The 13295-nt window shown below is 39.8% G+C and overlaps 1 protein-coding gene across 2 annotated transcripts in view; it reads right to left on the bottom strand.

Annotated features, from left to right (window-relative positions):
• Nucleotides 1–8660: 8660 nt before the first annotated feature.
• ANGPT1 (angiopoietin 1) overlaps nt 8661–13295 on the bottom strand; it is a 203861-nt gene continuing 199226 nt past the window's right edge. For both annotated transcript variants that reach the window (XM_043507427.1, XM_038390976.2), the window contains one exon: nt 8661–10616. In XM_043507427.1, coding sequence (XP_043363362.1) covers nt 10456–10616 — 161 coding nt within the window. In that variant the 3' untranslated portion in view covers nt 8661–10455. The remainder of the gene's footprint in view (nt 10617–13295) is intronic.

Here is a 13295-nt window from a genome sequence, read left to right as displayed (position 1 = left end):
AATGGTCCCTTCTGACCTTAGTATCTATGAATCTATCTATGAATCTATGAGTCAGTGGGACAGCTCTCAAAAAAGCGGGAGAGCTCTCTCCTGCTGCCAAAGAGCCGCTACACTGTGCGCTTTTTAGTGGCACGGCTGTAGTGGCACAGCTGTGTTGCTAAATGGTGCAAAGTGTAGACATAGCCCTAGATAGGAGAATTTTCCCAAAGAATTTACAGCACTAATTGTGTTGGGTGAGGCTCTCAGAAGAGGAATCAAATAATAATCACTGGTGGGTGGAAGGTGAACTCTAAAGCAGAAAACTGTAAATGAAAATAAAGTAAAGAATTTTGCTTCAAAAGCAAAATATTCACCAGGGAGTTCTGCTCCATTACCCAAAAGAAAATAAACCTGCAGCTCAGTGATGCATCTGAATGGAAACAGATCTGAGATTTGTAGTTTCCTTGAGAGCAGATAGTGATTCTAAATATAAGCATGAGGGGGCTGTGAAGGCAGGGAGATCCTTGTCTTTAGTGGAAGAATAAATATTATCTGAAGCTGATTTATCTGACTGACGGATTCTTGTCTCACGTTAAGAGAATAGACTATTTCTTACAGACAATGTCCACAAGGCAGGGGGACACTTCTCCGGGCCTTGTTTTATGTTTTGCAAGATGTAAAACACTGTCGGCATCTACTTTGCACTAGAAGTATTAAATAAGAAGAATAAATTAAAAATGCTATTGTTTTGCATTCATACATTGGCTAACTACCCGATAATGATTACAGAATAAAACAATTGTAATCTAACTGTGCAAATGGGAAATTATGCAGGCTAAATAGAGGCAGATCCACCACAACTACAGGCTCTCCAAACATGCTTATGGGTATGTGAATTTAATTTAATAATATTGGACCAGATCTGCAATCCATATGTAATCAAGCTGCTTGTATGCCACTATGGGTTCTGGCCCATCATGTGAAACACTATGTTTATTGTTTCTTATTGTAACGTTTTGGCACAACACTCTGTATAAAAATAACAATAATAAAATTGTCTCCCTTCTTTTAGTTCCTTCTTCCTTTTCCCTTCCTTTTCTCATTTTCATTGTCTTGAAATATCTTTTCATTCCTCTTCCTTTAATACTATTTTCTCTTTTTTTTCTAGTGTTAAAATTTTCAGATTATTTTTTATCCACAACCATTTCATTTAATCTCTTCAAAGACATGCTGATTTTCATCTTCCTACAAATTATTTGCTCTGCTTCCTTCATCTCTCTCTTCATCTTCTTTCCCCTTCTTCTCTTTCTGTTCTTGTGCTCTCACCTCAGTCTTTCCTATACATTCTTTTTCGGTCTCACTGTCCTTTTTTTTCTTTGCCCATGCCCTCTGATTCTTCATCTCACCCTTCAATACCCCCAACTACAATATTCTGTCAACTTCTCCTTTTCTTTCCCCCCTCCCCGCTCTCTTCTCTCCCTGGAAGAGGTCCACAGGGAGGAGCTCAGTCTACCTCCTACCTTTGCATCTAACTGAAGGATATCCTTGGAGAGCCTCAATTTTTTACCCATAGAGCATAGAGGGGTAGCTGGCAATGGCACCTTCTCTCCAGCTCACTTGCCTGGGCAGCAGTGTGCTTTGATAGCACTTTTATTGCTGTTGTGAGGCAGCCCAATGTCCTCAGGCCTTGTAAAAAGAAAAGGAGTACTTGTGGCACCTTAGAGACTAACAAATTTATTTGAGCATAAACTTTCGTGAGCTTCAGCTCACTTCATCGGACCTTCAGGCCTTGTGGAGCTTGACTCCTGCTGAACGCTGTGAGTAGCTTAGAAGTGAAACAGACCCACCCTTACTGCGTTGGCACCCCCATGTCATGATGAGTGGCTCAGACTGGGCTCCTGACAAGAAAGAGAACAGGAGCATATTTTTGTACATAAAGTTCTCCCTACCTAGAAATAGAGGCTACAGTTGCCAACTTTCTAATCACATAAAACCAAACCCCCTTGCCCCATCCTGTTCACTGGGTCTTTAGCCTGGGTCCAGCACTTCAGTTCAGTTCAGTCTTTGTTCCTCAGGTGTTTCCAGGACTCTCTTTGGGTGGGAAGTCAGTGAAGAGCCATGACAATGTCACTCCCCTGCCTTAAATAGCCTTTGCATATGGCGGGAATCCTTTGTTTCAAAGCATGGTTCCCACGCCTGGTCAGTGGAAAAACACTGGTATCCCAAGATGGAGTCCAGCACCAGGTGACCTGGTCACCTGTCCTTGTAGTGTCACAGCAACCATGTGTTGGAGGCTGTCTGCAGCATACTCAGGAAGGCTCCCAGGTGGGAGATAAGCTTCTCCTAAAGCCTATTGTTTTCTCCTAATGGCTCATTAACATGAATGGGCCCTTCCCAGCCAGCCATCTAGACTGAGAGCCTTTTGTCTAGTGAGCATTCCCCAGGTGTAAACACATTTGTAATACAAATATATAATCAATATTCCTAACTTCAGATACAAAAATGATACATGCATACAAATAGGATAATCATATTCAGTAAATCATAATCTTTCCAATGACACCTCACATGTCTTATAATCATAATGTATTTATGCAAGATGTCATAATCATAACAATATCACTGTGAAGAATATGGGATGCAGTGTCACAAGCGCTATTTTCCACAAAACAGATACACTTACAGTCAGTGAGAGGATGTTCTGTAGCATGCAAAACTAAAACTTTTAGTTACACATTTTGCTTGAAGAATTTTGCTGTTTCCCAACTTCTGTAATTTCACGATATATTATTAAATAGCATTTTTCATATCCAAACACCATGCATTTTCTCAAGTGGTTGATGTGAAGCCATCTTAGCCTGAAGATAGACACATATTTGCTCAAAAAAAAAAAAAAAGCAATTGTCCATCAGGTTTTTGAGTTAAAAATGCAACTTCCTCCAAAAATAAAACAACTAAAACCGCCTCCATGATATTTGAATTGTTCTTCATTTGGTTTCTGAGCAGGATTTATCATGTCTCCCTCCCAGTTTGCTGCAGTCTTGTCCTAGGAGGCCCTCTGTCTGTGGCTAATGGTTAGATCAGTCTCCATGACCATTCAGTCCTATGATTTACCAAAAAAGAGCTGGATTAAGAGGGTGTGTTTTGTGACATTGTGTTAGAAACTAGATTGAAACTGTCAACTCATTTCATATAGGCTATTGATTAATACAGACTTGATCAATAGTCATCTGGGCTAGAATCATACTGGTGTCCTAATTGTAAAAGGCTCCATATCTCATTAACAATTTCCTGAGCCAGCCACTTCCTCCCAGTATCTCCCCAATACCTTGATCTATTATTTGCTTGTTTTTAAGAAGTAGATGTTCTCCACTATCTGGCTTTTTATGTTGAATCTCTTTTTTAGCAAATGACTGATTTCTCCATATTTTCATCAGTTTAGGATGTATATTTCTGAATTCTTGAATGCTGGATAATATCAGAAGAAGAGTTGATGTAAGACAACAATTTGGTGATGTGCGAGACAGAATTAGAAATCATTTCAGATTCTACCTGTTGTGAAATACATCTCACCTAATTTATCTGCTCTCTGTGTATTTGTCACAATAAAAAGGGTGAAATCGAGAGTAGAAGTGATGTTGCTATTATCACTGATAGGTTTTGAACAAGCAGTCTTCTTACTCATTTTCAAGGTAATTGCTCTTTTGATGTAAATCAAAGCCAAATAAAAGCCTTTTCATTCATTGTGCCTCTTCAATTGCATACTGCAGCATTTTTGAAGGATAAAATATGGTCTTATGGATTTATTACACCCTGGGTTTGGTATTGATTTAGAAAGCTAGGTTGATCTGAATATGTACAATGAACAAGTCTAATTAAGCTGAAGTTCCTGGGAAAATGAGGATAAAATGGACTACAAAGAGAGGTTGAAACTGGTCCCTCAATTGTTGAGAGGCATACAAATGGAACAAGAGGCATTTCTAGGCTAAGAGAATAAAAATCAGTTGAGATTTGCCACTGCCAGACATCATAAACCAAAGGGTGATTAAAGAACAAACAGTCATAAGGGCAAGAGAAACAACCAGTGCACTTTAATTTGTATCTTGGCCAGTGGAATGTGAGAGATTAAACAAAAATTGAAAGCAAGTTGTATTTGTCAGACTAAGAATGTGAAATATAACCTGATTATTTCAACCAAGAAAAATGAGTAAAATAAAAACCCAGATACATATTTTAAAGGTAAGAAGATATTCATTTATGCACAAAAACTAGTGAGGGTCCCTGCATAAGAATAGTCTGAACATTTGAACATTATTGAGAGGGAGAGATGTCACTATGTTAAACGATATATCATTCTGCCACAAAAATGCACGCTCAAAACAAAGGACAGAGTCAGCAAATATTTTTAAAATGTTTTATTATAAAGGATAGGAACCCATGTCCCCATTTTTTTTTCAAACCCAGATAAATAAACAATATATATCATGCTTTGGGGGGGGTGTTATGTATTTTGTCTTTTGCAACAGTATCTACAAAATGGCATTCCTAACTCAGAGACCTGGAAAAAAAAATCATGTCAGAACACAGAGGAAGGCAGACCACAGTTTTTGCACCCAACTGATGACTGCACACAATGCGAAGACTGCTGGAAACAGAGACAAAGCAGAACTATGGAGAACTGCTGAGCAAAAAATAGTTGGGTAATTTAACCCACAGAACACAACAAATTAATCCCTTGGGCAAATTATTAAAAAAAATCATACAGATGCATAAAAACAAAGCCCTTCCTACTTGGAAATCTTTGAGCTATCAAAATTACAAAAAGAAAAGGAGTACTTGTGGCACCTTAGAGACTACAAAATTTATTAGAGCATAAGCTTTCGTGAGCTACAGCTCACTTCATCGGATGCATTTGGTGGAAAAAACAGAGGGGAGATTTATATACACACACACAGAGAACATGAAACAATGGGTTTATCATACACACTGTAAGGAGAGTGATCACTTAAGATAAGCCATCACCAACAGCAGGGGGGGGAAGGAGGAAAACCTTTCATGGTGACAAGCAGGTAGGCTAATTCCAGCAGTTAACAAGAATATCAGAGGAACAGTGGGGGGTGGGGTGGGAGGGAGAAATACCATGGGGAAATAGTTTTACTTTGTGTAATGACTCATCCATTCCCAGTCTCTATTCAAGCCTAAGTTAATTGTATCCAGTTTGCAAATTAATTCCAATTCAGCAGTCTCTCGTTGGAGTCTGTTTTTGAAGCTTTTTTGTTGAAGGATAGCCACTCTTAGGTCTGTGATCGAGTGACCAGAGAGATTGAAGTGTTCTCCAACTGGTTTTTGAATGTTATAATTCTTGACGTCTGATTTGTGTCCATTCATTCTTTTACGTAGAGACTGTCCAGTTTGGCCAATGTACATGGCAGAGGGGCATTGCTGGCACATGATGGCATATATCACATTGGTAGATGCGCAGGTGAACGAGCCTCTGATAGTGTGGCTGATGTGATTAGGCCCTATGATGGTATCCCCTGAATAGATATGTGGACAGAGTTGGCAACGGGCTTTGTTGCAAGGATAGGTTCCTGGGTTAGTGGTTCTGTTGTGTGGTGTGTGGTTGCTGGTGAGTATTTGCTTCAGATTGGGGGGTTGTCTGTAAGCAAGGACTGGTCTGTCTCCCAAGATCTGAGAGAGCGATGGCTCGTCCTTCAGGATAGGTTGTAGATCCTTGATGATGCGTTGGAGGGGTTTTAGTTGGGGGCTGAAGGTGATGGCTAGTGGCGTTCTGTTGTTTTCTTTGTTGGGCCTGTCCTGTAGTAGGTGACTTCTGGGTACTCTTCTGGCTCTGTCAATCTGTTTCTTCACTTCAGCAGGTGGGTACTGTAGTTGTAGGAATGCATGATAGAGATCTTGTAGGTGTTTGTCTCTGTCTGAGGGGTTGGAGCAAATGCGGTTATATCGTAGCGCTTGGCTGTAGACAATGGATCGAGTGGTATGATCTGGATGAAAGCTAGAGGCATGTAGGTAGGAATAGCGGTCAGTAGGTTTCCGATATAGGGTGGTGTTTATGTGACCATCGCTTATTAGCACCGTAGTGTCCAGGAAGTGGATCTCTTGTGTGGACTGGTCCAGGCTGAGGTTGATGGTGGGATGGAAATTGTTGAAATCATGGTGGAATTCCTCAAGAGCTTCTTTTCCATGGGTCCAGATGATGAAGATGTCATCAATGTAGCGCAAGTAGAGTAGGGGCATTAGGGAACGAGAGCTGAGGAAGCGTTGTTCTAAGTCAGCCATAAAAATGTTGGCATACTGTGGGGCCATGCGGGTACCCATCGCAGTGCCGCTGATTTGAAGGTATACATTGTCACCAAATGTGAAATAGTTATGGGTCAGGACAAAGTCACAAACTTCTGCCACCAGGTTAGCCGTGACAGTATCGGGGAACCTCAGCCATGCAGAACACAGTGCCATCCACAGCCTCAGAAACAACTCTGACATCATAATCAAAAAGGCTGACAAAGGAGGTGCTGTCGTCATCATGAATAGGTCAGAGTATGAACAAGAGGCTACTAGGCAGCTCTCCAACACCACTTTCTACAAGCCATTACCCTCTGATCCCACTGAGAGTTACCAAAAGAAACTACAGCATTTGCTCAAGAAACTCCCTGAAAAAGCACAAGAACAAATCCGCACAGACACACCCCTGGAGCCAGGACCTGGGGTATTCTATCTGCTACCCAAGATCCATAAACCTGGAAATCCTGGACGCCCCATCATCTCAGGCATTGGCACCCTGACAGCAGGATTGTCTGGCTATGTAGACTCCCTCCTCAGGCCCTTCGTTACCAGCACTCCCAGCTATCTTCGAGACACCACCGATTTCCTGAGGAAACTACAGTCCATTGGTGATCTTCCTAAAAACACCATCCTAGCCACTATGGATGTAGAAGCCCTCTACACCAACATTCCACACAAAGATGGACTACAAGCCGTCAGGAACAGTATCCCCGATACTGTCACGGCTAACCTGGTGGCAGAACTTTGTGACTTTGTCCTGACCCATAACTATTTCACATTTGGTGACAATGTATACCTTCAAATCAGCGGCACTGCGATGGGTACCCGCATGGCCCCACAGTATGCCAACATTTTTATGGCTGACTTAGAACAACGCTTCCTCAGCTCTCGTTCCCTAATGCCCCTACTCTACTTGCGCTACATTGATGACATCTTCATCATCTGGACCCATGGAAAAGAAGCTCTTGAGGAATTCCACCATGATTTCAACAATTTCCATCCCACCATCAACCTCAGCCTGGACCAGTCCACACAAGAGATCCACTTCCTGGACACTACGGTGCTAATAAGCGATGGTCACATAAACACCACCCTATATCGGAAACCTACTGACCGCTATTCCTACCTACATGCCTCTAGCTTTCATCCAGATCATACCACTCGATCCATTGTCTACAGCCAAGCGCTACGATATAACCGCATTTGCTCCAACCCCTCAGACAGAGACAAACACCTACAAGATCTCTATCATGCATTCCTACAACTACAGTACCCACCTGCTGAAGTGAAGAAACAGATTGACAGAGCCAGAAGAGTACCCAGAAGTCACCTACTACAGGACAGGCCCAACAAAGAAAACAACAGAACGCCACTAGCCATCACCTTCAGCCCCCAACTAAAACCCCTCCAACGCATCATCAAGGATCTACAACCTATCCTGAAGGACGAGCCATCGCTCTCTCAGATCTTGGGAGACAGACCAGTCCTTGCTTACAGACAGCCCCCCAATCTGAAGCAAATACTCACCAGCAACCACACACCACACAACAGAACCACTAACCCAGGAACCTATCCTTGCAACAAAGCCCGTTGCCAACTCTGTCCACATATCTATTCAGGGGATACCATCATAGGGCCTAATCACATCAGCCACACTATCAGAGGCTCGTTCACCTGCGCATCTACCAATGTGATATATGCCATCATGTGCCAGCAATGCCCCTCTGCCATGTACATTGGCCAAACTGGACAGTCTCTACGTAAAAGAATGAATGGACACAAATCAGACGTCAAGAATTATAACATTCAAAAACCAGTTGGAGAACACTTCAATCTCTCTGGTCACTCGATCACAGACCTAAGAGTGGCTATCCTTCAACAAAAAAGCTTCAAAAACAGACTCCAACGAGAGACTGCTGAATTGGAATTAATTTGCAAACTGGATACAATTAACTTAGGCTTGAATAGAGACTGGGAATGGATGAGTCATTACACAAAGTAAAACTATTTCCCCATGGTATTTCTCCCTCCCACCCCACCCCCCACTGTTCCTCTGATATTCTTGTTAATTGCTGGAATTAGCCTACCTGCTTGTCACCATGAAAGGTTTTCCTCCTTCCCCCCCCTGCTGTTGGTGATGGCTTATCTTAAGTGATCACTCTCCTTACAGTGTGTATGATAAACCCATTGTTTCATGTTCTCTGTGTGTGTGTATATAAATCTCCCCTCTGTTTTTTCCACCAAATGCATCCGATGAAGTGAGCTGTAGCTCACGAAAGCTTATGCTCTAATAAATTTGTTAGTCTCTAAGGTGCCACAAGTACTCCTTTTCTTTTTGCGAATACAGACTAACACGGCTGCTACTCTGAAACCAAAATTACAAAAGAATCCTGTGGTGTTCCTTGTTCTTTCATGTTGTTTTAAAAAAATCTATAAAAAACAAAACTAAACCCCACAACCAATAGTTGTTTTGCCTGATTTCAACAATAGCTTTTTTTTTAAAAATAAAACAAAAACAAACAACCCCAGCCACATATGCTGAATGAGTCTGATCTTGTTCCCATTTCAATCAATGGACATTTTACATTTGAGTTCAGTTGGAGAAGGCTCAGCCTCTTTATTTTTCTCAAAGCAGGAACTGAATGTAGAGACTAATTTCCAAAATTGATTTCCCCATCAGATTATGTCAACACAGGTTTTTAAATAGAAAGTATAATAGTTTTAAGGTGGGAGCAACCAAACCTCTTTGTTACAAACTTTCTTTTTTTTTAAATATTCCAATATTTGAAATGTGCAGCTCACCCTGCACCCATGCCACATTTTTAGTATAAAAGAAATTACTTGATATGACACATTGCTATGGGAAGTAACATGTGTAGCACCTTTCTAGAGTTAGTTTAATATTATATCCTGTTGTAGTTTTGTATTCATGTACATTTAATAGGGTCAATGCAGCATGTACAAATTAAATGGCCATTATTCTTACTGTAGAGATATACACATGCTATTTACAATTCATAATTATTCCTTTATTTTCTATAACATTGTGATGAATACTTTTTATAGTAATAGCTGAAGCAGAGTGTAAAGCTGGCTTGCTTCAGTTATTCACAAAATAGGTGAAATAATATAGTGAAGAAATGAAGATCTAATAACAATTTAAAATAATTAGCGCTAAAGTGTGCACATGCAAAGATATTTTAAAATGAATCCATCCAGGTAAACTACATGTTTATGCCATTTTTATACACCCTAACAGTCTGCTTTCCTGTGTACTTTGAAAGGAAATCATATACGCAAAAGAACATATTTCTTCATGATATATTTCACGTTCTTTAAACTTTCCTCCAATTTTTCAATGTGACATCCACATTGTTTTTAATGCAGGCGAAAGCTGAAGGGGAAAAAACATGGTTACTTTTGTTATCATGCTAAAAATCCTAGCTCAAGGATTATGCCAATTATCTGGATTACCTACTCTTACTTTGCCCTAACAGTGCTGAGCAACTGATGATTTTCTGCACATTATCCTTATCATTCTTCATGCAGTGTGACTCAGTATGTTTATCAGGAACATGTTTTACATTTGAAAAGGGCTGAATGAAAAATAACTCTAGGGTAAACTATTTGATTCTGGGTTTAAGAGAAATCCATCCATCTAACTTCAGTTCACTTAAGAAAGACAATGATTGGAGTGGTCATTTTGGATAGTTTAAGATGTGCATTAATAAAAGCTTATCTGTAATACTTTTGCATAGATGTGATGCCATTTCACTGCTGAAAACTATTCTTCTCAATAGATTATGGAAGATTTGCTTCTGTTCTTCAGTATTATCCAGTATATTTTTGCATTTTTTACACAAAAGAAAAGACATCTGCCAACAGACACTAGATTCAGTCACGGTAACAGGAACACAAAGTTCACTTGTTCTCCTCCACTGGAAAATCATTACAGCTGCTTTCTCATAAGCCAAGCGGTCCCAATGTCATCAGCATATGGGCTGACTTGTATAGAGTTTTTGCAGGCTATGAAGTGATAGTGGAGCAACTTTGTGTACCTCCTACTTGTTGCTTTCATGAAGGCCCCAGCCTTTTACATCTGAAGGTTACACAAGAAGTTCTTCAGATAAGAGTGATATTGTGTTTTGTTCTTGCATCCGCTGCTGAGTGCATTTAAAAGTCTAAGGGCCGAATCATCATAGTTGTTGAATGTAAGGAATAGCTGGGGCCTTTGAAGTAGTGCCACTTTATCCCGTTTAGTTTTCCATGGTTTTGTCCAGCAGTATAGAACATTCCGTTCAGATTGGAAGGGCCGCAGGCATCAAACCACCAGCCTGAAACAATTAAAAAAAAGGAATTAAACTGCCAGTTAACAAAGCATTTCCATTTTGTTTTACAGCTTTAACTGATTGGCAATTTGTGGTTCCTGTAAATGTTGTTAGTATGGCAAGGGTTTTGTTTTATCACTGTGTTGGGTTATTTTGTGTTCAAGAGAATGCACATTGAGTTGTGCACCGAGTATGCATAGTATGACAGTGGCTGATGTGATGGAACAAAATAACTATGGATAAAATAAATTAGATTACATGTTAATATAGTATTATAAGTTCCACCTCCCACGACTGATGTAAGTACAGTCGTCAAATTAATACTTCATAATGTATAATTTCATCTCTTGTGATTTTTTTCTCAAATTTAATCATTTGACCTTATTCAGCAAAACCTTTCACTAATTTGTTAAATCTGTGGTATGCATTTCAAGCTGTGTTGCTTAGTTTTAATTGGTCAAATGAGTCATATGATTCATTTCTGTTCTCTGATTGGATACATGTAATTCTTTTCAGGTAGATAGTATGAATGCTTGAATAAACAGAAAGTAAAATTTTACTTTCAAAATGTGGAATGGAAGATTTACAACTAAATGTTCAAAAGAAAGAGGAGCAAGGATTAGTGGATTTTTTTTCATTTAAATATTGCAAAAATATAACTTCTTGTGCATCAGTTTGTCAAAACAAGCAGATTACTGGGTCTGAAAAAACCCAATATAGTGTAATCAACCCAATTTAGGCAATATACTGTTACCATAAGAAATTAAATACTAGAGCCTGCATACATCCTATGCAATTGGACTATGTTGTTATTATTTATTTACAGTGTGATAATATGCAGAAGCCCATTGTTCTGGGTGCTGTAGAAACACAGAGTAAGAAACAGTCTCTCTCCCAAAGAATTTACAGTCTAATTTAAAAGAAGATGCAGTAGGTGGTGGTTACAGAAAATTGAACGGACAAGCAAGGGATTAGAAGGCTAACACTGGTTGGAAATCCATGGTCACTCATACTAGTTTATATGCACAAGGAGATGGTTCTGAATTTGTGTTTTTTGTGAATTACAGTATTGCGAACTTGAGGTTGTTCAAAAATCATGTGTCAGACCCCTCAAAATAATGAGATTGGCTTAAAAATCATGAGAGTTTAAAAAATATAAATTTGGGGTACTTTTTATTTTTGTTCTGTTTTTTTAACTTTAAGGGTGCTCATTTTCCAGCTTTTCACCACAGCTATAGCACTAAAAACTTACTACAACGTTTTTTAAAAAAATTAAACTTATATTCTCATGAGTAGAGGGGCCAGGCCTTAAGAAAAACACCAAATATCACAGGAATTGGCAACACTGAAAATCCTGGCTCCACTGAAGATAGTGAAAGTTTTGGCATTGACTTAGCCAGGATCAGGATTTTGCTTACCAGCCATTTACCTATGCATTATATAAAGATGCTCAGCTAAGACTGAGGGAGGCGAAGGAATGAATCCTCCCCTTCAGGCTGCAGAGTGCCAAGACCCCCTCTCCATGGCTGTCAAAGCCTAGGTGGCTGGATTCCCTATTTGTGGAGTGGATGTTGCATACTTAGAACAAAGATCAGCAGTGTCCCTGGGGTGTGAATCCTCAATACAAGTGCACTGACTGCTGCCTTCAGTGCCTTTCATGCCCATGGGGAGTGAGGGTGGGGTGTGGGGGGTGAGAGGCAGCATTTGTTCCAAGTCAAATTAGCTCATAACGTTCCACGGCTAGCCTGATAAAAATAAAATTTGGATCTTTTCCTTTTTCAATTGGGTAATCACCTTGTCCCCTTTCTATTTAGACGTCATTGATTTCTCAGCTCCTCCACATACACAGACACATCTGTGAACCTGTTGCAAGCAGTACCAGTGGAATTCTACCAGGACTAGATAATGATCGAGCAGTGCACATATTTAGCTCAGCGACGTGAGGTTTCTTTGACTCTATGGTACAAGTCCATGTCTTGCAAACAAAGATGGAGCTTTTTAATGTTTAGTGTTCATTGTTCCCAGTCCAATGGGAGTCCCATTCTTGAGCTGGAATTCAAAAACCGAGATTTTTTTTGCAGTGCATACTTCCTAGATGTTTCCTCCAGTGTCAGCAGATTCTGCTGTTAGAGTTATGTTTGATTATAATAATCCATTGTTTGGGGGGGTTTAAACCACTGGATACAATAGTGACAGTGAGTAGTATACACATCCAGTGTTTACTTTGCCCTTTGCATTCAGACCTATGTTATTTATGTTTTTAATCTTTTAAATTAATTTCTTAGATTTTAGATACTAAGTGGTTTTTTTTTTCACAAGTAACACTCCATAATCAACTCTTGGGGGGGAGGATTTATGCCAGATAAATTCTGGCAAACTTTTATTTTGATACATTTGACCTCTCTTTGATTACAAACTTATACCTATGGGGCTAATAACCAAAGAAGCAGAAAGCTGTACAACTGATGTTTTACTGTAACTACAGCATAATCTTGTAGAAACTTAAGACAAAGCCGAACAGAGAAAACCTAATGCTCATGTTTCAAAGTTGGAACACAGATGCAGCTGGATTCTGTTTACTGTCTCACAATATAGACATGGCAAGCTGCATTAGTTACCATTTTGTTTTACAGGAACAAGAACAGCAAGAAGGTAGGACTTGATCTGGGGTTTTTGCATTCAGCG

The sequence above is a fragment of the Dermochelys coriacea genome, chromosome 2 (assembly GCF_009764565.3).
Source record: "Dermochelys coriacea isolate rDerCor1 chromosome 2, rDerCor1.pri.v4, whole genome shotgun sequence".
Classification (NCBI taxonomy): domain Eukaryota; kingdom Metazoa; phylum Chordata; order Testudines; family Dermochelyidae; genus Dermochelys; species Dermochelys coriacea.
The sequence above is the reverse complement of the archived record's forward strand: the minus strand, read 5'-3'. Positions and strand labels throughout refer to the sequence as shown.